This window comes from Onychostoma macrolepis, chromosome 16, assembly GCF_012432095.1.
Source record: "Onychostoma macrolepis isolate SWU-2019 chromosome 16, ASM1243209v1, whole genome shotgun sequence".
Lineage (NCBI taxonomy): Eukaryota > Metazoa > Chordata > Actinopteri > Cypriniformes > Cyprinidae > Onychostoma > Onychostoma macrolepis.
The window spans coordinates 21,807,017-21,831,467 of NC_081170.1; the positions used below are offsets into that span (position 1 = coordinate 21,807,017).

Below are 24,451 nucleotides of genomic sequence, written 5' to 3' on the forward strand. Positions count from 1 at the left end.
TTATTTTTCTAACTTTGCTCAGTGTTTCACTATGGGAGATATAGACCACTCCCGGATTGCACCCATACCACTGCTAACCACCATAACCGTTAAATGGGCACAGAACAACTGGCTTCCAGCACTGCAGAGCAGAGAGATGCAGAGCAGAGTGTGTGCAGAGCAGGGCGCTGCGAGGAACAGTATTAAGAACCGCTGTTTTAGAACATTGATTTTGAAACTTGTGAATCCATTAGAATCGTTAGAAGACAGAATCGCGATTCATATATGAATAGATTTTTACGTGCACCCCTAGTTTTCTCTTCCTCTTCTCTAAAGCAGCGCAGCATGGCCTCACCCCCTTTGCTGCATGTTCCCGGGGGCAGGGTTTATCTGGGTTTGTGACGTCACGAACCCGGGAAGTAGCTCGTTGTAGTCCCTACCAGCAGTTTTTGTAGGCATTAAACTGCCAGAATTTTAAAAGACGATATTTCCGTTTGCACTGAACTTTCAGCTTCGTAACTTTGCAGATATTGTTTATGCTCAAACAGCAACATTACACACTAACTAACGTTAAAAAATTTAAATCGCAATCAACCACCCCTTTAAGTTGGATTTCCAGCATGGACTTAAAAATCAGACCTTACTGACTGATTTGATTTGAGGTATTTAATATATTTTGGGCTGCACCAACATGAAAGCTGGCAAGGCCATGCTGGGAACATTCAAAAATTCTAAATATGCATAACAAGTAAATAAAGGTGATGTTAAGTGATGCAGAAGCTTAAATACAGCATTTGACCTTTTTCCAAATGAAAATATGTGCATTTCTGAGTCTGCATATTTGTTCAGGCTTTACTGATTCGAACGTAACGAGAAGTTTAATGGTGACAGCGCAAACAAGGAGAGCATTGACCTGAGCCCGATTGAAGTGATGGCCAATCCCACCGTGTTGCTTATGTTGGACCGACTCTCAGAGATTAGAATAATATGAAAGCATAAAGCCTGGGTCTGTTCCTCTCCCCCTCTACTCTCAGTGCTTGCACCTCTTTATGTCCTCCCTCCTCCAGAAGATTCAAAGAAGCTTTACTACCATAATAAACAAGGATCTAGCATGCCATGCACTAATAAACATAAGACAGACACACGCATCTTCTTGACTTCCACTGGAGATTTTATTAGACTTCTATTGAAATGATTATTTTTGTGACATTGATTGTGATGTTATGATTGCAAGACAAAATGTAAGTGCATAAAAGTCCATTAGTGTGAATCCCATTTGAATTTGAGATAAAATCAGTCAGAACATCATTAACACCACATGTACATAGGATTGCATCATTTTTGAATGTTTATTAATTAAAATACAATTTACTAAGTATCTTTAAATGCACTCGTCATACTAAAATCAATAGGCAAGTCAGATGTTAGTTCAGTTGCAAAATTCAACAAGAGATTTGTTATACTGATGGATTCTTTAGTGTTTTGGCCAGTTTATTAAAATAACCGGCTCTTAAGAGTCATTAATTCAGAAAATGGAAACTATTGGTGCTTATGTAAAAAAGTATGTTCTATACTATGAACGTGTGTACTTTGACTACTAAATCTGTCATGTTGCCATTTTCATGTGATCTACGGTGTCAGCTGCATCTTGGCAAATGTATATCATACACACATATTATTAGGACTTATTTTGGGGTGGTGCTATATTTATATTGAATCATTTAGCAGATGCCTTTATCAATTTAAACAGATTGAATAATCCAAGGGAGTAACACAATTTTATTGTATCAAATACTTTTAGCATTTGCTCAAGTTCTTTAGATTAAAGAAACAAACGTGTTTGCATTTGCCTGATAATTATGCAAATGTAATTAGAGAGTCCAAGTCTTTGATCATCGATTCTAGACCCTAAATTAAGGGGTCCAATTCTCATCTTATCTCAGTCAGTCTATCTATCTATCACGACCCTCATTTCTCCATGCATCCCTTGCTATCTCGGCACAGTGTTATCTGCTCATTTTGGTGCCTTCTGAGTGAAGTGTCTAATTTTTCACGCTGAGTGGGCGATACTACCCACGGTTCAGTTGAGTTTTTAGCCGCTCTATATGGATTCTGTGACGCACTGCCCTTTCAGCCTCCTCTTCAGCGGAGTGTGCGCGCTGTTGTACACGTACTCGCCCCCATCTGCCGCTTGCCTGCAGATGTTACCGAGTTTACTGTGAGCACAGAAGCCCCTCTCACACTCTCAACTGCCAAGTGAAATGAGTCTTCAAAAAAATAAATACACCTATGCTGGGAAGCTGAATCACCCCACTATAACGAACCAAGTCTCAAAGACTGGAGTGGCATGAAACTCAGTGAGAGGATGTGAAAGAGGCATCAAAAGTGTGTGTTTTTGTAAACCTATATTGATGTGTGTTGATTTATCTGTGTGTGGTCACTGTTAATCTGCTGAGCTGTCTCTTAAACACATAGTGTCTCTTGAAAGAAAAAAAAGATTTAGCTTTGAAAATGATGGTTGTTATTGTGATTGTTTCATAGATACTGACTCTAAAATGTTTTATAAGCATGTTTTTATATATTTTAAGACAGACTAAAGGTTCCCATAATCGGTAGTATAAAAAGAAAAGCAATTTTACAATTCAGTATAAATGTAGATTCCTTTTCTGCTGCAGTGAGATGATGAGTAATTAAATTCCCCTACATGTTGCATCCATTAACTTGGTACTCTTTCACAAAATCTTTCAGTTCCTTGCAGAAGCTCTTGTTGACTGATGCTCTGCATGTTGAGGGCGACAGCTTCTCCTCAACCCATGTTTTTGAATCCAACAGGTACTGCATGCTGAGAGGGAAAGAGTTCATGTCTATTAGCTTCAGGTCATCTATTGTCAAATATTAACATCATACTATCATACTATTTTAATATATCTTCTAATGTAATTTATTTCTGTCATGGGAATTATGAATTTTCAGCAGTCATTACACTGGTCTTCAGTCACATGATAACCTTCTGAAATCATTCTAATATGCTGACTTGGTTGTGCTACTTAATATATTTGTGCAAACGATTATACATTTCCACTCCCAAAAGAACAGCATTTGTGAACTGTGCTGGCAAAATGAGTCACATCGAGCAAATAAAAAGAAAAAAAAATCCTCAATTCTCCATTAAAATACTTTCAAGATGATATTTGATTTGTTGGAATTGGGCGAAAAATGACCAAGCTACAGCTGTTTGAAGTTGACGAAGTCAGCAAAGTAACTTTTAGAAGAAAAATCAAGTTAACGTTTTCTGAAGGTTCCAAAGCAAAATCACCTAGCAACATCGCATCATTTCCTCCACTTCCTTTCTTAATATTAATGACTATATTAATAATCACAATATAGCCATTTTTATTTGATCTTTGTGATTGAAAATAAGAATAGATGCAAAAACAACAACAACAATAGAACAAATAAGAAACAAATAGTACATTACTTTTTTTCATTTTACATCTAAACAGAAGCAAAAACAAATAATCAAATGTAAAAATCACTTCAGTGTGTTCAAAACAAATAAATTGATTATTAAAACTACAAAAGAAAGCAGTTCAATCAAGAGCAGCTATCTTTTTCTTTTATTGTTTATTAATATTAATGAGACAGATGAACTATATAATAAGTCCTGTACTGTACGGATCTAAATATAATGTGACACATCAGATGTTTTTTCCCCCAACAGTTCCCCAAACGTTCACTTAAGACATAACAAATTATGTTTGCGTGAATGGCCTACTTAAATACTGTAATTCTGTGTATACAGTATGTGTATATTTATGGGGATCGCTCGCTAGCGGAAGCGGCCTTTATGTGCGTGATTCATATGTCAGTCAGCGGCAGCGCAAGAAAAAAGTACTCCTCTTAGAAAACATACAAATAAAGATCATTTTATATGTTTAATTACTATTTGGAGCATTGGGATTGCTAGATGAGGACTTGATGAACAAATTTTTGTGGAAACCTGAAATTTAGACATTTTTTACTTTTTTGTTTTTTTGGCTCAAAATTAGCCCGTGCACATTCCAACTAATTTTCCCAGCACGGGTCACATTTATTTATCTTTTTTAACACTATAAATGTATTTACTGCAATTTTTGATCAACTGAATGCATCTTTGCTGGATAAAATATTATATATATATATAAAATCTTACTGACCCCAACCACTTGAATGGTAGTGTGTAAACCAGAGCAGAAACAATTCAAATGAATTCAAAGTGTTAGTACAGCACTTTTCACAATTATCATGCCTGATACACATGAAATAGAGCCCACAAATCCCCAATAACATAAAAGATATACATAGGCGAGGACAATTTTTTTTTTTTTATTCAAAAATTCTGTGCAGATTTTATTATTATTATTGGTATTATTGTTGTTGTTCTTTGTATGTTGTCTTTCTGTAAAATGTAGGACTGTCAATACAATAAAATAATTGATTAATCTCATGATTTTCTTCTTTATAGAAATCTCAGTAAAACAATAATACTATCAAATATTATTCTGTACTATTCTGCAACTAGCAAGTAGCAAATCATAGTTTCTGACAGGAATACAGCCTATATTTAAAATAAAATTTTCACTCAAACATCCCATTTCAATAGGACATACATTGACTGTTAAATGAATACATGTAAATGTACTTACTTTCCAGTTGAGTCTTTGGTGGGGCCATCATTGCCCATGATGAGATAGGTCTTGCCCTCTTTTAGCTCAACCTTGCAGTGCTTTCTCTTGGCAAACACCCGTGTACTGTCTGCGCTCACGCTCACGTCTCCCACTGAGGGTCAGAGGTTAAACTCTTCATTTATATGAGCATATCTAGTAGATTAATAAACTCAGCAGTGTCCTCTTTATCTAAAATTAATTTTTTAGATGCTCATGCCGTCATCTGTATTGATCATAATTACTACAATGCATGTGACACTATATATAACGTTCAGGAAAAAAGGATCACTTACAATATCGGAGGACCACGGTCACAGTTGCTGAATACAACATAAAATTGCTCTCTTCAGTAACTGAATCCACAATGACTTCAAATGCTGTCAGAAAAATAAAATGAATAATAAAAGGTAAGATCTGCCTCAGCCACAATTTCTTAATATTTTTTTGAAAATATTTTACCCTCTTAGGGTTTGTTAGTGTTTGTATAAATATGGATTTACAAACCATAGTCAATGTTGGTGTGGAAACAAGCATATTCAAATCTTTCCTTTTTGGTGATTTTCATGTCAATTGTTTTCTTCTCTGTGAAACAACCTCCTGATGAAACAGACATTATTATATTTTATGATGTGTAAAACTTTTCTTATATAGTGTTTGTTTGTTTGTTTGAATGATAAATGATTTACTGACAACCTACTTTCTGCACATTGACACACATCATCTGCGCACAGGACAGAAACCGCCTTGCTCCTCTTGGGGGCGCTGTACAGCACTGAACATCTCCTGTCTGTGAAAATTAAGGGTATTGGTATCAATGACAACTCAAGAGCATCCACGATAAAGGAAACAAGTTTAAAACGTGTTTTTTTCTTTTTAGTTCTTAGAAACTCTGTACTCTTTGTATTCATATTGTTTTCAAAAGTTTTATAACAATTTCAAGAAAGGTTTCAATGTACTGATGTTTAAAATAACTCAAGTACATATAAGCTATATTCTTTTTGCACACGCACCATATCATATGTGACAGAAAAATACATGTGCAACTGTTTATTTTTTATCATTATTATATCAGGACAGTTTTATCACCTTGGCTTTTTTATATTAAAGTGATAGTTCACCCAAAAATGGAAATTCTGTCATTAATTACTCACCCTCATGTTGTTCCAAACCTGTAAGACCTTCGTTCATCTTCGGAACACAAATTAAGATATTTTTGATGCATTTCTAGAGCTCTCTGACCCTCCCATAGACAGCAAGGATCATTACACGATCAAGGCTCAGAAACGTAGCAAAGAAAACAAAAATAATGACTTTATTCAACAATTCGTCTCCTTTGCATCACCCTATAGCGCCATTTTGGAGAGTATCACATACATAAACAATGTATGTAACGTATGTACGCGCAGGGGCATCATGCACTCAATATTTTTGAGGGGGCACGAGTGAAGCAGGGGGTTGTGGGGGGATCTTGTCTGACACAGCAGCCATGATAGAACTGTAGATCGGATATAGGCTTATGTTTAATTAAAATATTAATTTTTTTATTTTTATTCGAAATACTTCCAAACGTGTTAACTATATCATGACCAGTGTTGGGGAAAGTTACTTTTAAAAGTAATGCATTACAATAATGTGTTACTCCCTAAAAAAGTAACTAATTATGTTACTTAGTTACTTTTTATGGAAAGTAATGCGTTACGTTACTTTTGCGTTACTTTCGCGTTACTTTTTAAATATGAGCAGGGCTTGATTGTTTTTAATACAAGAAGTTCTATTTATAGCAAAAATAAAAGCCCTTTCACACCAAAAAGTGTAATGAATAAACCTCAGGCTGAAGGAAAAGTAAATTCACGTCTGTACAGTAGAACACAGGAGAAGAAGGTTCAACACTCTCCAGCAATAAAATAAAAACAATGAAGCACAATTGTTAGTTTATCTAAAGTCATTTTTGCTTATTAGTATGGTTGAACTGGATCATCAAAGGTCAGCAGCAAAGGCATTGGTCAATAAAATGGGATTAGATACAGTCGTGTTGTTTAACATATTTAATTATTGCAGGTTTGCGTCATATTCTGAGTTTGCATTTCACTGTTTTAATTCATTTTGATGAAAACTAAATCTGTTTTTTTGCGAGTGGGATGAATTAATGCACAATCACATTTAGTCTAGAACAGTAACATAATGTTCACACAGCACACTGTCAGTCAGTAAAAAGGAAAAAAGTAACTCAGATATTTTCTTGTAAAATAAAAAGTAATGCGTTACTTTACTAGTTACTTGAAAAAAGTAATATTATTACGTAACTCGCGTTACTTGTAATGCGTTACCCCCATCACTGATCATGACATATCTCGATTCTCAAATATGTATAAGTAAATGCATTTTGCACTTTTATAGATTATAGTTGATCTATAGGCCTAATGGGCGATGGGCAAAGTAGGCTAATAGTGTAATAGCCTTAGCTATGCATAAAAACCCGTGTTTTTACTTAAGTACCAGATATGGGTTTCATGCCATAAAATATTTTTAATAGGCTACAACTGACTTTATATTTAATGTGAATTTAATAAAAAAAATTAAGTTAGGCAACTAATTATAACACTTTATATAACACATTGTACAGAAGCAAAGAACATTTACATTATCAAAGAACATTTTCATTGTCTAGCCAGAGTTCAAGCACTCTCAAAAACTCCCATTATAATCACTGAAGCTGTTTATACTGTGAAATGAATATCTTACATTCTTACATCTGCACTTTACAGCTAGCGAGTAAAGAAAACACCGGCATTTCAGAGATGACTCATCTGAATGCCTCTGATTGGTCATTGCATTCATAAGCTCAACAGAATCGAGTGTGATTGATTATTATGCGCAGCACTGTCAAAATGCCTTTGTCTTTGGCTCAGCACCAGCCAGCGAACTCAATTTGAATTTATCAGCTAGTGATGTGACTCACTGAACGTTCAAATGACACTGGTCTGATTGCATCAAATATATATATATATATATATATATATATATATATATATAAAAATATATATATTTTTTTTTGTCTTTTGGAAGCTGCATTCAAAATCCACTTGGCTCAAAAATCTGAGGGGGCACGTGCCCCTTAGTTTTAATGGGCATGACGCCTCTGTGTATGCGGATAAGTTGTTTACGTTCAGATCAAAGCACAAACAATGTAAACAGCATATCTGCGTATGGTGTTGTTGACACAGAACAGCATACGTTGTTTATGTATGTGATACTCTCCAAAAAGGCGCTACAGAGTGATGCGGAGGAGACAAATTCTTGAATAAAGTCGCTATTTTTGTTTTCTTTGCGCACAAAAATTATTCTCGTAGCTTCGTAAAATTACGGTTGAACCACTTATGTCACATGGATTATTTTAACAATCTCCTTGCTACGTTTCTGAGCCTTGATCGTGTTAGGAGGGTCAGAGAGCTCTCGGAATTCATCAAAAATATTTGAATTTCTGTTCCAAAGATGAACGAAGGTCTTACAGGTTTGGAACGACATGAGGGTGAGTAATTAATGACAGAATTTTCATTTCTGGGTGAACTATCCCTTTAAGTCCCTTTTATTTACCATTTATTAAAAAATATTTATATATATCAAACGTGACATGTCATTAACATATTCATTTGTTATGATCCTGTAAAATACATTTTCTCATACAAAAAGAAATTAAGGAATAGCTTGCCTGGTTCGTAGTAATCATAAAAGGTAGCAGGAGCTGGTTGAACTAAACCAATGGCCATACTTTGCTTGGCTCCGAATGCTATACAGGCCTCATCTTCATCTATCTGAGGGGTGACGGAGAGACATCTTCAACTACTTTGTAAGTAAGTTAGTTATGATGAACTTTGATTGTGTGTTTGTGCTCATTTCACCTCATTGAAGTACAACAGCACTCTTCCTCGTGTGAGCTCATAGTGAGAAATATACCTGTCCACAAGATCTTTTAGCTGTTGGAGAGAATGTTAGAGAAACAATGGAGTAAAGCAAAGATAAAATAGATAATAAAGGGATAGTTCCCCCAAAAATGAAATTCTGTCATTAATTACTCACCCTCATGTCGTTCCAAACCAGTAAGACCTTCGTTCATCTTCAGAACACAAATTAAGATATTTTTGATGAAATTCGAGAACTTTCTGTCCCTCCAAAGACAGCAAGGGTACTACCACGGTCAAAGCACAGAAATGTAGTAAGGACATTGTGACATCAGTGGTTCAACCCTAATATTATGAAGCTATGAGATTACTTTTTTTGTGTGCAAAGCAAAAATAACAAGTTCATTCAACAATTTCTTCTCTTCTGTGTCATTCTCCACTGCCATTCACTAGACTAGAGTATCATGACACATGCGTGTGCATTCCTCTGATTGAAAACAAGCTGCAGCGCATCGGGGTTCATGTCAGGACGCCAGCTCCTGCGTCAGCTGCACCACACGCACATGTACTCTTGTGAATGGCGGCGGGGAATGACACGGAAATGAAGAATTGTTGAATGACATCATTTCAAAAGTATTCTCGTAGCTTTGTAAAATTACATTTGAACTACTGATGTCACATGGACTATTTTAACGATGTCCTTACTACTGTTCTGGGCCTTGAACTGTCTATGGAGGGTCAGAAAGCTCTCGGATTTCATAAAAAATATCTTAATTTGTGTTCAGAAGATGAGCGAATGTCTTACAGGTTTGGAACGACATGAGGGTGAGTAATTCATGACAGAATTTTCATTTTTGGGTGAACTATCCCTTTAAAACAGAGGATAAAGACTAGGATTACACATTTGATATAATACTATTATAATATTAAAAAAATATATATCTTTTTTTAAATCATTGGATAAGTTTATGGCAGACCTTTTCTAGATCTGTACTGATTGCATCAAAGCCGCTAAGTAAAGTGATGTCAGCAATGGCCATTCCAGAGAGGTTCCTTCCCTGTGTGTGACTGTGAGAGAAGACAGATGATCCCGATAACCTCCAAAACAGCAGATTATGATTAAGATTACGGATGTTTGTTAGAAGTAGCCTACACTTTCTTACCTGACGCACACTTCATAGACTATTTCATCTTGTGTGTTTTGCGTAGTGTCTCTTTTTTGTCTGCTGCGAGCATCAAACCACTCGATTGCTGACCGGGGGAGATCTTCCTCCTCCTTCCTCTCTTCATCTTGTTCATAGTCCTCATAGTAATTGTAATTTTCTTGTACATCACCTTGAAAATATATTTTTTTAAGAATAATTGCACAGTTATTTCACCTTGACTATTTTGGTTTGGATAGTTCATAACTCACGTGTGTATTCCACTTTTCCCTCTACAGTCACTTTTATTGACAAGTCAGCGCAGTTGGAGTCTTCCTTAAGAGCATAATAAGCCTTTGCCACCTACAGTAACAAAAGAAAATAATCCCCATCATATAAATAGAACATGTATATGGAATGTCACCATAAAACATGGAAACCCAATTTGTGTGTACAAAACTTGGAGTCAGTAAGATTGTAAGATTTGAATGTTTTTGAACAAAGTGCCTTATATGCTCACCAAGGCTGCATTTTTAAAATGAAAAATACAGTAAAAACAGTAATACTATAAAATATTATCACAATTTAAAACAACTGTTTTTCTATGAGTATAGTTAAAGCCATTTATTCCTGTGATGGCAAAACTGAATTTTTAGCATCATTACTCCAGTCTTGTCACAGGATCCTTCAGAAATCATTCTAATATGCTGATTTGGTGCTCAAGAAATCTTTTCAAACATTATCAGTGTTTTTGATCAATGTAATGCATTTTTTTTAAAAAGCCTACTGACCCCATATATACACACTATGGAAATGTTTGTTAAACTTCTTACTTTCAATTTAACTTTTCCTTCTCCGGAAAGGTTTACATCTATTTCATTTCCTACTAGTCTCTGAAAAGACAAAAGATGATAAACAGATCAGAAGGAGAAAATATGTGGAAACTAATATAACTAAGTCATAATGAAACAATGTTGTTAAGAATGTGTAAACTTACAGTGACACCTGGAGGACAACAGGCCAAATTACAGTAGCTCCTCAGTGTCCCCACCTCTCTCTCTCTCTCTCTCTCTAGCCCCCCATGTTAATGTATAGTAGGTGTGTGTATCTGTGTTTGCCATGGATACTTGTTCTTTTTAGTCATTTTGTTAGATTTATGTCAGTGTTTTGTGTCACTGTCCCAGTAATTCAACTACCTTTTTGAACCTAGATTCATAAATGTGAATGTGATATATATATATATATATATATATATAAATCATACATTTGTGACATTCATTCAACAGACTGATTACCTTTAATTCTTTTTCCACTTTATTTTCATTTTTGTCCAAAATCAGCTTTTCCATCTCTGATCTCCCTTGAACAGTGAACTGTGCATTGATTGCAGTGAAGGGGGCTTCAGGTATACTCAGTGCATACTCTGATAGGGCTTCCAAAGCCATGATAGTGTCCTAAAAGTGTGTTTAAACAGTGTAGTGTTAGGATTTATAATTAGCATTTTATAATTTCTATTTAAATTTGTATTTTTCAGAATTAGAGTAAAATACATACAGTGCTCTGAAAAAATTCATTCAGTCTCATTAGACCCACCTGTGTTGATTTGAAACCTCCATCATAGTTCTCTTGTGAAGACAAGAAGCAGGCAGCAGAATGTGCTGTAGGTAAGTCATTATGTGCTAGTGCAGTCAGGAGAGCGTATGCGGTGGTCTCTACTGTTAACGCCACTCCAGTGGGTACACGGTAAGTTTTAGCCTCCTTTAGCAGTCGCAAATTTTCATCATCTTGCCAAACAAGACACTCTCCCGCTAATTGGGTCAGTTGAGCAGGTAAGAGGAAAGAAATCACAGATAATAATAATAATAATAATAATATACAGTACATATTTAAAGTTTCCAACACTTGTGGTATGATACCTGTTTTTGCAAGACTTCTGAGTTTCCCCCATGCAGACAGTGATTGAGTTCGGTCAGTGAGGCAGACAGACAAACAGTATGCCGTAATGGCCAATGCATAAGGTCTTTCAAGATCATTCACCCGCTTAAGGAGGAAGTCGGTGGCACGAGAGATGCTTTTCTTCTAATGAACATTAAAAGACAGTATTTATTTATTAACACACATAATGCCATCTTTGCCTCATCTTTGACACTAATAAAACGTACAGAATTTTACAGAAAGTATTTTTGACACATAATGGTACTCCGTACATACCATACATAAAGTGTAACATTTTTAATGATTATATCTCTTTAAAAATAACTATAAATATCTGAGAAAAAAAGGAAAAAGCGTTTATTTTTAGCTTTATTTGTTTTTACCGAAATGCATTATGAATGTATTATGAGGGTTAAAACATTGTATACTTTCAGTAGTGCCTGAAAGTAAAGTGAACGCTTAAACCACACTTTGCAATGTGTGGCATCTGCAAACATTTTATGATAAAACTTGTCTCAGAATGAACTTATTAGCTTAAAGTTTAGCATTTTGCGAGAGAATGCAAAACTAATGATGAATACCTTTTAAATGCTTTTTAATGAGTCAATGCAAATTTTCTTGGGGAAAACAAAAGCATTAAAATATCAGTTTTCCTATCATTTCCTATTTTTCCATCACCATGTCCCTTTATTGGCTTTGTAAAGTGTGGCTTAAATGTCCAAATACTTTTTAAAAGCCAGTGTAACTGATGCAAACACTTCTTCTTACCACATCTTCTTCTTCTTTATCCAAGAAAGGGAGGGAGCGTTTAAGAGCTATCGTGATGAAAGCTGTTAAAGAGGCATCTTGCTCAGCTCCTCCAATACCTCCCTACAACAGAATCACTGGATATCAGCACATTTATTTTAGGAATGCAATTCCTGTTTATACTATTTTGCAATGTTTGACATGTTGTTTTATTAAGTGTTTGACAATGTATTCAGACCTGCATTTCTCTGTGAATGACTGGATTTGCATCGGTGAAGGACCCATCGGAGCTCTGTGTTTTAATCAGATATGTGACTGCGTCGCGGATGTCCTCCTGCGAAATGATCTTCTCTGTTGTTCCTTGCTGTTCAAGAGTTTCTATCTGTCGTTCAGCCACAAGAGACAACACTTTCACCACCAGTGCAGTCAACCTATGAGAAGTGAGAAGCCATCTAATACTTTAAATAGTTTGGGGTTCAAAATCTAAACATCTGATTTTGTTAACCAGATGTAGTAAGTGCAGCACAAAACATTTTTGCCACATCAAATTTACCAGGTACTTGTGGGATAGTTTAGCCAAGCTCCATAGGATCCATCAGGCTTTTTGAACATTAAAATCCGTTCATAAGCTGCCAGAATAAAATATAAGTCATAAATTGTGAGTCAGAGCAGAGTATAGCCTGACACAATGAATTGCTGTGGTAAATCATAGACCATATCCCTCACAGCCTCGCTGTGATTCTCTGACTAAAGTCTATTGCATTGCCTGGTTTGTGTGTTTAAATCTCTTATGTGGCATGCAGATGCACTAAACCTTGCTCAATGAAACCCAGTGCTTTGTCTCTGGATCCTGGTTCCAGTTTCAGCCAGTGCTGACTTTTGTCTAGATAGCGGATTGATAAGGCAGTAGGAGACATAAAGATCATAGTCTGCTCTCCACAGCCTTTAGGAGCCCGAATCAGATTTTCCACTTTGGATGATGAGAGTAACGGAACAGCAGAGGAATGGGCAAATTCTTCTTCTGCATACATACAAACAAATACACAAATAAAAAACAACTCTAAGAGCATATTACCATGAAAATTATTAGGCATGACCTCGACCAATAAATGCATTTAAATAAGGATTATCAGTAATGAAGACTCTGAAAGCATTCTCAACAACTTTAGACATGTTGCTGACCTTCTAGTTTGACAAACAGGTTGACATCTGTTTCAGGAACTGTGTTGTTTGGGAAAAATCCATTGATAAACAAGCGTTGGCCACTTCTACCTAATGAGCAGAGTTCAGGTTTTTATGAATGGTGAGGTTACTGTGCCACAAACTTTGTTAGAGATTTAATAAACCACATAATGTGAAAGTCAAACAACAGTGAACAGTCTTACCATCCATATTAATAAAATAAGTCATCTCTTCTCTCATTTCCATTCCTTCATTCTGAGACATAAAGAGATATTAGAACCACTGGAAAAAACAAAAAACAAACAGAGCCTAATTTCCGATTCCCCTTACCTTGACCAAGAGCATCTTTTGAATGGCATCCACTCTCATGTTTTCTTCTTCTTCATCTTCTTCAACTTCATAAAGTTCAATAATGATAGGGATTTCACCTATTTTCATGGGAACAGCAGGGAAAGTCACAGTTTCAGATGACTGTGGCTCCAGACTGATTCGGACAGCAGAAGAGGAAGATGCTGATCCCGGTGAACAAAGACCATCCACTTGTTTCATTTCCACAATGAGCTGACCATGAATGTAATGAAGAAGATATATTAATCTCAGTAATCATTAATCTACTGTATTACACTGCATAATGCAGGGACTCCTAAACTTTCTAGAAAACCCTGTAGACCTGTATTAGCTTGTTCAGGTGTGTTTGATTAAGGTTGGAGCTAAACTATGCAGGAAAGTGGACCCCAGGTGCTAGAGTTGAGAACCTCTTGTATAATGTAACATAAAATGTAAAGATTGATTTAAATTGACTGGTTTTATTTAATAGATCATGACTACACCATTGAACACATTTTTTAATGGGCAGGTAGAAATATATTACTTGAGGTAACAACTTTTTAGTTGTTAAAAGTTGTTAATAAAAGTTAATTGATTGATTTTTTTCTTTTTAATTTAATATAAATAAAAAATATAATATCACGCATTAGAAAAGGTATCTATAGTAAATGCATATAGCAGTTATTATTGCTAAAGTGGTATGATTAAAAAACTTCTGGGAAACAAAAAAATAGATAAAAGAAATCAAACAAACCTTCCTTTGCATCTTGCCGTAATTAAAAATCACAGCAACTATAGAGAGTTGTTCAAAGCGTTTGACTGAATAGGGAAGCCTCAAGGAAATAAACAATGACTTAAAAACAGTAAGGTCAAGTGGATCCGCCACACAGAAACCTGCAAACAATAAAAAGATCATTAAAAAGTAAAAGATCAAAAGTAAAATGTTTAATAACTCCTTACAAAAGATTCAAAATGAAACTACAACCAAATTTTAACGGCCATATATGTAATACTGCATCATCAGGTACTTTTCTTCATTTGTTTTGGGAGTGTCCTATCGTCATTAATCTATGGACACATGTAAACCTGGTTTTATCCTCCTTACTACAAACTAATTGCTTTGCTAACCCAAGTTTGTGTCTTCTTAATGATGATTCTGGTCTCTGTATAAGCTTAATACAAAAGAGAATGTTGTTTGCTGGTTTTATGGCTACGAAGAAGACAGTAATACAGAACAGGTTTACACCGCACATGTGTGGAAAAACATATTGGATCCATAGCCTCCTGAAAATAGTGACTTGTGAATGTACAACAGCGCGAATTAATGGGGCCATGCCCTCTACTATTGATGCTTGGCAGGTTTTTTCTTTAACATACTCAATTATAAAAAGGAATGACTTGTTTGTTTTTTTCCCCCTCCCTCTCTCTGATTATATGTCTGTTGTTTTGTTTGTTTTGAATGAATATTATGTTATGATGTTGTGTGTGAAAATGAAAAAAAAAAAGTTGATAACAAAAAAAAAAGTTAAAAGTTTAGTACTTTGGTGGATTGAAATTGAATTTGATAGCAGTGAGAGGGAAATTACCATGGGACGGAGAGAAGCTGAGAGCCTGGATCTCCCATGTTGTGATAGAGTGCTGTAAATGGATTTTGTGCCTGGAAGAAACACCTTGTGCAATTAGACCATTTTCTTAACACTGTTTCAGTGGAAATCCAATGGAAACCTTTTATATTGTAACATCTGTATGTGTATTTTATTGTAAAATTATATTTAAATTGTATTTACAAAATTATTATATTAAAAGTGTATGCACATTTTCACTTAGACTTTAATATCTTATGCACATAAATATTTACAGTATATGTTCCTACTATATAATTATAGAGAGAGACAACTTACTCACCTAACTTTTTCTTTCACATCAATCTGCTTAAACTCAAAGCTGGGAGGGAAATATTGGCGAATTGCTTGTATATCAAATTCAAAGAGTTCCTCGACTTCATTCGAATGAACAGCTGGATGGAGAATGGAGAATCATTTGTGGGAAAAAAGATGATTTCAAATGCACTGATTACTGACTTGTGCATGATAGCTTTTCGCTAAGATGTTTTACTCACTTCTGCCATGCCCTGTTCTCCGGTCCTCTTTCCTCTTTTTGTCTCTTAGCTTGGCTGCAAACTCACAGCACTCTTGGAAGGCTTCCACACAGTCTTTGCTTTCTGTTTTGCTTACTCGTTTTGCTCGTTCCTCGCAACTAAACTTCATAGGAATCAGGGTGAAGCCATGACGACAGCATTTCTGCAGTTCTGTTTTCTTAAATGCAGCCTCTACATGAGAAAAGTGATGAACAGTAGAATTTGACTGTAACTGGACATCTTCAAGAGCAAAACCAAGGCAAACCCTGGTGTAAGTTCTCAAGTCCAACATGCCTCCATATTGACAAATATAACATACAAAAGTACTGAGTGCACCTTTGAATGACCAAAACATAAGCTTTGAAAATTGATACAAAAGGTAAACAAATATTCGGTAACACTTTATTTTGATGGTCCCTTTTGAACATTCTGTTGAAACTAAGTAATGTTGGAACTACATGTCAACAAACTCTCATACGAGTATTAGTAGACTGTCTGCTTCATATCTACTAACTCCTTATTGTGTTGGTCTCCCAACACATATTCTACTGACTATAAGTAACTTTGCAAGAACGTGTCAACTTAATCAAACCCTAACCCTACCAGTCAACTAATACACTACTAACACTCTAATGAGAGTCAGTAGAAATGTAGGTGCAACATTACTTATAGTCAATGTGTTAAAGGGACCATCAAAATAAAGTGAAACCAAATATTCATACTGACAATACCATACCTTTTATAGCCATTTCTTCTTGAATAGAACGTTTGTTGCGTCTAAAACCAGACTCGCAGCTGAAACCTAGATGCACAATGAATTGAAAAAAATATTATTTTCATATTGTAGCAACTCTTTCATGTGTAGACAATAAGCACAGTAAAACCGGTCTGATTCTTTATAGAGCATCATTTGGCACCTTTTCTCATCATTGAACGGAATGAGGTTGAGTGGGAGATGAAGGTCAGGCCAGCATCATTAAAAACAGCAGCTGTGTTCTCTCCACCACCATACGAACACCCCAGATCATAAGACTGCATGGAGGCGAACACCTTCACAAAGGAAAATTAAAAACTGTAAAAGAACTCAAGAGCATATCAAAAAGATTCAATACCCATGTTTTCTTATGTGTCTATTTGGTCTAAGCTTTTGACTGAAAAACACACCTGTTTTGGAGTGAGTTTGTTTTGAGCACCCAGGGCGTAAATGGCTTTGTCCACAACTAGTAAGGCCACTTTTGCATTCTTCTGCTCTCCTACGTCAATGTCAAGCTCAGCGGTATCATCTGGTTGATATTCTTGATTGCCATGCAGTTTTATCTCAAGCTAAATAGGAGACGGGACAGCAGAACTGTAAACATTTGGCATGCTTTTTTACTATACTGTATAATTTTATTGTAAACTTACAAAAAAATGTGTAACTGCTTAACAATGCAAATGTTTTTTGACATCTGTGTACCTTTCCCTCACACTTGTCCTCTACATCTACCCATACTGAGTCTGCAATGATGGCACCATTTGTGTCATAGTAATAGGCGATCACTCTGAAGGACGGGGTCATCTCTGGACGGATACGGATGAGTATTTTTACTGTAGAACCTGATGCAATAGAGCTTGCTGATCTCAGCATGCCTCTGCTGAGAATCTAAGAGACACACATTTTTTATCATGTCATGTTTATAAAACATTACTACAAAACTCCCCCCCCCCAGTAAAAATTGCTTAAAAATTACTAGTATACAAGGCATAGATATTTTATCAGATGTAATAGAAATTCACTTTATAATTCTAATACATTACTTACCATATAATATATTTGTCCATCTTCTGGATTACCACTGACATGAAATGTAACATCCAGAGACTCTTCTGGTGACAGGACTTTATTAGTCATACTAATATACAGGAAGTTGTTTGTTGAGGATTTCATTGGGTGCACTTCTTTTGTTGACATGAAACCATCCACTGTTGCCTGTTGAAATTAATAGGTCAAAAATACGCAGCATATTTACAACACAGGACCTGTTTCACATTGCCCACACAATCATTGCATGCTGTAATTTAATATATAATAGAAAATAAGTGCACAGAAAAAAACAGGCCTTGTATTGAAAGAGCTTTATTCTTAGGATGTATTAACCTGCACTGAAACAGAAGGTGGCGTTCCTTCCAAGTTGAAAATGTGAAATGCAACTCCCTCTTTATTAGTTTTAATAACTACTGGCTTTTTTGTGGTGCTTGAGACATTTATGTTGACTTGAACACCTTCAGCTGGGGAACCATTTGGGTGACGAACTGTGACCTATAGTCAAAAACAGAAACCAACAGTATCGTAGCACAAAATCATCAAAAATTATGATTATAAATTACTGCAAGCATTATACTCTATGACTGACAGTATCATTATGATTCATTGTATTGAGAATAGACATTTGACTGTAACAAATGGTGTCTTTACCACCGCTTGAAAGGGGAATTTAGGTGTGTAGAACGATCTTGTCTGAGACAAATCCACATTGTACCGGCTCAAAACAATGGGAAGGAAAGCTTCTGATTCCTGTACTTCACCACCTGAGAGGCACACAGTAATTTTAGCTCAAGAAGTAACTTATCAACTAATAAATGATGTAAATTTTGACTAGCTAATCTTGGTTGCATTTTTGACCTTTAAAGTTCAATGAACTTGATTTTAAAATATGATTACTTAAAATATCCGTGACTGTGACAGCAATATAGAATTGGGCCCGAGTCGCTACCAATTCTTCTAATGTGGAGTTCAGTTTTTGACTGAGGTCTGAAATGTTAACTGTAATCTCGGCATGGCCTTCTTTCACCTAAAAAAGGGGGGAAGACACAATGAGAGAATATTATGTGATCTATGAGTATTGTAATCTGTTAGTGTACTTATTCGTCTTGGATATTAAAGAGGTGACGGTTTCTACTCACAGATCCAGTTTTCTCCAGTCCCTTGATGAATTTGATTTCTCCAGCATTATTCTCTGACTCGTCCTTTTTCATGCCAAACCGACAGTGGAAACCACCATCAATGGTCTTGCCATATGTGTATCTTTCAAATGATTAAAAAATAAATAAAAAAAATCAGTCTACTGTCTCAAATTTTGTAATTTTATATTAAATCATTTAAAGGAATAGTTCACCTCAAAATACAGGTTTGGAATAGCATAAGTGTAAATAATGTCAGAATTCTTCTTTTGGGGTGAACTATCCCTTTAAGACCATTATTTGATCTGAATGTGAACTTACGAGGCTTTAATGGTGAATGTAAATGTCTCATCATTCATCAAAAGAAAAGCTGTCTCTGAATGAATAGAAACCCCAAAGCTGGGAAGAACTGACAAAAATGCATTGTATTTGAGTTAGATGCAATGCAATATCTGTAAATAAAGAGATATTTCTTTTTATAGATATTTATAATTTGTTTATACCTATTTATAATAGCAAGAAAACATGTGAATGTTCATATCTAACTGTTTAATTACGCTTACCAAACTTCTGGACCTTGAATTCACGCACTGCAGCATTTTTCTCATCACCTTTGTAGTGTGCTGTAATCTTCCACACACCAGGTCTGGAGAGATTAAATTAAAAGACTGATATGGGCTGATATGAATGGAAAAGCTTCAAAATGGTGTCATCTTAATAAACGTGAACAGCATGCTCATATTTATTTCCATAAGCATCACTTTTTTTAAACCACAAGCTCTTGTTCGAAAATGAGATTTAATGTACTTTGAAATATCAGGGATGTAGAAGTCCAATGACAGAAAGCCATCTAAAGCCATGCGTGACGATTTCATGATCTTGTTCCCATCAGCATTCTGAAGATATAGATAAATGTCAGTTAAGGTCAGCCCTCAATAAATGATAGCGAGAATTTAAGCTGCAGAATCCTATTACATGAGGTAATCTTACAAATAAAAATTCTGATGATGTGCTCATTTCATGATCTTGGGGAAGCTTATTATAGGAACAAAATAAAAGTAGTAGTTTCTGTAACACTTTATTTTACAGTGTTCTTGTTACACATGCTACATGTACTTACTATAGTAATAACAGTAAACGATGCATAATTACATGAAATCAAATCAAAGCTTAACACTAACTCTAACCCTAACCCTAGTAAGTAACATGTTGTTAATTATTTTTACTCAGTGCTTAAATGTACAATTATATTGTAATAAGCACACCATAAAATAAAGTGTAACCGTACTTTCTTACTTACATATATATAGACATAAATTATCTCTGATTTTGGTCGCATGGAGTGGTCCAGAGTGAAGATCCTGAAAAAAACTGGAAACACAGATAACCAGGTTACTGTAAAATACAATGGACCATTGGCACGTGACTCATTTTTTTTGTGATAGACTGAATGGAAATTTTTTCATTATTCATGCCACAGCGCCATTTCAACTAGAAAAAGAGTTGGACCTGTTATTTAGAAACTTTCACCATCTAAAGGAACTAAGATGCCATTTCACTTAAACAGTAATATAAAAAAATACCATAATATCTTGATTTTGATGAAAAGAAAAATCCATGGACACGTGTCATCTACCCAAATATGTTTGGAACTGAAGTCTGTGTAGAGAGTTATTGACTCAATAAATTTTAATGGGGCACAATGCAGTGCTGGGCTGCACTGTAAAAAATAATTGTAATTTTAACTGTAAAATTTTGTAAAAACCCTACGGGAAAAAAACTGTTAATAGGTTAACAGTAAGTTCCCGTACTATATACAGGGAAAAACTGTAAAAGATCTAACCAGACATTTCATGTAATTTTACAGTAAAATGCTGTTAATTGTACAGTTTTTAGAAGTAAAAAAAGAACAAATAAATGTATAATTTACAGTCTAAAACTGTAAACTGATATTCCCAGAATTCCCTGCGTGACACTCCACATTTGAAAGTATTTTGTTTAAATAATCATGTTTTTTTAATAGTTTTTGTTATCAGTTATGTACATATGTTCTGTTATCTGTTCTATCTTCTGTTGTTTAATGAAAGTTTATTGCATTATTTAAGTATCATGTGTGTTACCACGATGGTGTTTTGTGTTTGCATGAATGACTCTGTGCACCTTCTATATATTAGTATATACTTCCGCTTATGGCGAAGCTACTTGTGATGATCTTTGATTCTTCATGTGGCTTTCTCTTTTACCACCTGCATTATTATGGTGGTTGTCAGTATGTAAAAGGTACAAAACAGATATTAATAGCAGTGTGCATTGTTGAATTTACTGGTTTACATTCACATTTTCTTGTTTGTAAATTACAGATTTATACTGTAAAATTTACAGTTTTTGGCCGTAAATGTGTTTACAGTTTTTCTGTATTTTTTTACAAAATTATTCTGGCAACCACAGCTGCCAAAATTATTTTGTAAAAACTACAGATTTTTTTTTACAGTGTGGTTGTCACGCACATGGTTTAAACGTTTCCACACCTTATGAGGTGACAGGTGCAGGTGGTTAATACTCAGGCGAGAGGGATCTTTGTGATGGTGTGCTGAATGGACTCGTTACAATGCACCCTACTATTAGAACTATGTTATTCCATGAAGTTAGCGATGTAATTTACATATATAATGTTTACAAATTCTATTGAGAAACTGGGAGAAACAGGTGAATAAAGACTGAAAGAGAAGTCAAACCTCAAAATTAGTTTATTTTTATTCATTTAAAAATGCCACCATTTTATATGAAAAAGTTAAGAATTGTATATTGACAAAATTTCAGTTTGTCTTGAATATTTGTTGATTCAATTAGATAACATTTTAAGCCATTAAATTATTATGGTAAAAAATGCCTCTCACATGTTAAAATGTGCCCCATGTCTGTAGGGCATGTTGTCACATTTCACTTCCATTCTTTTGGGGTGAATAATGAAACAAGACCACATATTTGTGCTACACATATACGAAGTTCATATGAAAAATAAAATGGATTGTGGATTTTCTTGGATTTACACAAATTGAGTGTTTGGCTGTGCCCCACTCTCCCCAACCAATATGTGCAAATGGAAATCTTAAGTACTTTTATAAGGTAAACTAAACAAAATGATACAGGTTCAAAAAAATGAAGAAGAAGTCTCGTACAAAAAGTGTCATTGATAATAAGGCGGATACAAACTGTCATCCACATTATTTTTCATACTTGTTTGGAAGATGTCACATTGTGATACGATCATGTTGGTTGTGATATATAATTCTTTTATGTTTGGGCTGATGTTTGGCAGGATTTTTGTATAGCTTCAGTTTAGTTTTCTTACTGTTGGCTCATTAGTACAGCAAACTAAAAGTGTTATTTGTACCTCTTTTTTTGGGGTTGTACATAGGTTGATTCGTCTGAATAAAGATGTAGCCACTGTGTTTGGAGACCAGGACACGGGTCTGCTGTTTCTGACCATCAACTTCACATGCCAGGTTGAGATAGGGAGGTTCTCCATTGATCGATTTCAGGTCTGAAACTTTATTTTTAAATATCTTGAAGAGGAAATACACAGAAATGATCCTCATACACTGTAATTTATTTAAATGACAGGATGAATATAGATTAAAAAATGGTGTTTCAAGAGCTACATTTCTAACTAATTATTTTCTGCATTTATAGATAACTACATCCTACAACTACATCAACATAAACTTCTGGTCTTGGTCTCAAATTACATGAAAATGTATCCATTCATTTAGACATTTATTTTGTTTACCTCAAGATTCATTGCTTCAAACTGCCCCTTTTTGGTGATTGTTTTGGTCTCCTGTGCGGACATGGGAACACGCATCTCTGTTTCTAACTTACAGGATATGGGTTTGCCAAACAGTGCCTCCCCCACCTGAATCCATACGGGTTCTTTCACACCAACATGAAAAACACTCGGAGCAGTGATTAGGAATCTGACACACACACACACACACAGAGAGAGAGAGAGAGAAACCAAGACAATTTAATTCAACTCAATTCAGTTTCTTTGAAAAAAAAAATGATTTATGAACATGGGAAAAGCATTCAAAACTCATTACTCATCAGTAATGTGTTCATTTTCTGAGTAAAACTCCATAATGAAAGAGAAAATATGTAAATCATGAAATGTTTTCATTTCATGGTATAGGCTAAATGAAGCTAGACCTGAATGCAGGTTTGGGTTTGTTTTAAGGTGACATTGTTACAGTGTAATTACACAGGGACACTTTAAAAATGAGGTTTGTAGTTAACTACATTAGTTAACATGAACTAGTAATGAAAAATACTTCTAATGCATTTATTAAATCTTAGCTAATGTTTATTTCAACTTACTAATACCTTACCTTACCTTACTAATACATTATTAAACTCAATGTCTGATTCCATTTAATGGACCTGAACTCAAAGGAACTAACACTGAAAAGTTGTATTTTTATGCATTTAACAAAGATTAACAAAGATGACTATAACAAATGTATTGCTCTTTGTTAGTTAATGAATTAACTAATATTAACTGATTAGACCTAACTGTAAAGTGTTAACAATCACACAAATTCATACTGAGTAATATTCATTAATTACAAATACTTACAGTAGGGCTAAGGTTAGGGTTAACTACAAATTGTTTAGGGTTAGTGGTTTGTAATTGTTCATCATTTGTAACTACTCCTACTCCTGTAAGTTAATACTAGTAAATAATAATAATAATTGTATATATAATACTTGCCTCTTTCTGTTCTCTCCCTGAACAGCAGAACACATGCATAGCAGCAGATAGAGAAGAGTATGCTTGCGCACCTCCATGGTGAGTATGTTATTCCTGTGTGAGCAGCAGAAGATTCCAAGCAGATTTTGGTCTCTCAGCTCTGCAGATGTTGCACAAGAGCAACTTAGTGAATGTTATTATGGTGATTAATGGGGGTTATCAGATTTCTGTCATTGCACAACCAGGGCCTTCTCCAAAGTCATGTGATTTGAAAGAAATACAAATATGGGAAAAATCAATGATTTGATGTGCTTTGGCTCAATTCTGTTTGGATTAGTGGTACATTTTGAAAATGAACAAAGTCAGTCAATATTATCTAGGCCCATGGTCTTTCATATTTGAAACATTCTTTAAAAAACATGTGATTTACAAGAAATTAAAATCAGTTTATTTCCAAAGAAACGTTTAGGATTTTCTTTCTTTCTTTTTTTTTTAATGCAAACAAAGAAAAGTTTGGTGCTGAGAAATGATGACCTGAGTGTCACACTCATTTTGCAACTTCTTTGAACAAAAGGTCAGATGTTCTTGCTCCTTTGAAACACTCTTGGAATTATTTCAAATTATGCTGAATAACATGATCATCAGGTCTTGCACAAATATGTGGGAGGAGCCCATGCAGTACAGTGTTGAAATATGTTGATTAAATG

At 35.0% G+C, this 24,451-nt stretch overlaps 1 protein-coding gene across 2 annotated transcripts; it reads right to left on the bottom strand.

Annotated features, from left to right (window-relative positions):
- Positions 1-1,127: 1,127 nt before the first annotated feature.
- Positions 1,128-23,931, bottom strand: c4b (complement 4B (Chido blood group)). Of its 2 annotated transcripts, XM_058747344.1 has the most exons (41): positions 23,766-23,931; positions 22,785-22,971; positions 22,389-22,560; positions 20,295-20,365; positions 19,802-19,890; positions 19,558-19,640; positions 19,316-19,403; positions 18,998-19,118; positions 18,756-18,885; positions 18,510-18,622; positions 18,192-18,353; positions 17,856-18,023; positions 17,511-17,696; positions 17,219-17,377; positions 16,972-17,104; positions 16,791-16,856; positions 16,037-16,246; positions 15,823-15,934; positions 15,504-15,574; positions 14,672-14,811; positions 13,921-14,151; positions 13,794-13,845; positions 13,591-13,680; positions 13,223-13,429; positions 12,962-13,037; positions 12,647-12,839; positions 12,430-12,531; positions 11,643-11,805; positions 11,320-11,534; positions 11,022-11,180; positions 10,560-10,619; positions 9,999-10,089; positions 9,748-9,919; positions 9,562-9,652; positions 8,585-8,659; positions 8,395-8,497; positions 5,383-5,472; positions 5,190-5,282; positions 4,979-5,062; positions 4,665-4,797; positions 1,128-2,821 (listed from the first exon to the last, which is right to left on the bottom strand). In XM_058747344.1, the coding sequence occupies exons 1-41, from the start codon at positions 23,840-23,842 to the stop codon at positions 2,680-2,682; spliced, it is 5,160 nt and encodes a 1,719-aa protein (XP_058603327.1). In that variant the 5' UTR covers positions 23,843-23,931; the 3' UTR covers positions 1,128-2,679. The 2 variants fall into 2 exon arrangements, with proteins under 2 accessions (XP_058603327.1, XP_058603328.1); XM_058747345.1 differs by lacking the exons at positions 19,802-19,890; positions 20,295-20,365; positions 22,389-22,560; positions 22,785-22,971; positions 23,766-23,931 and having other exon boundaries at positions 19,316-19,446; positions 19,558-19,617.
- Positions 23,932-24,451: the final 520 nt, after the last annotated feature.

What these genes read in the sequence shown, in the direction of transcription:
- c4b (XM_058747344.1), bottom strand. Translation starts at nt 23,842, where the DNA reads ATGGAGGTGCGCAAGCATACTCTTCTCTATCTGCTGCTATGCATGTGT. An exon ending in CCGTTCAATGATGAGAAAAG is followed by an intron (nt 16,857 to 16,971) that starts GTGCCAAATGAT and finishes TTGTGCATCTAG; the next exon opens with GTTTCAGCTGCGAGTCTGGT. An exon ending in CCTGTTTGTCAAACTAGAAG is followed by an intron (nt 13,430 to 13,590) that starts GTCAGCAACATG and finishes GTATGTATGCAG; the next exon opens with AAGAAGAATTTGCCCATTCC.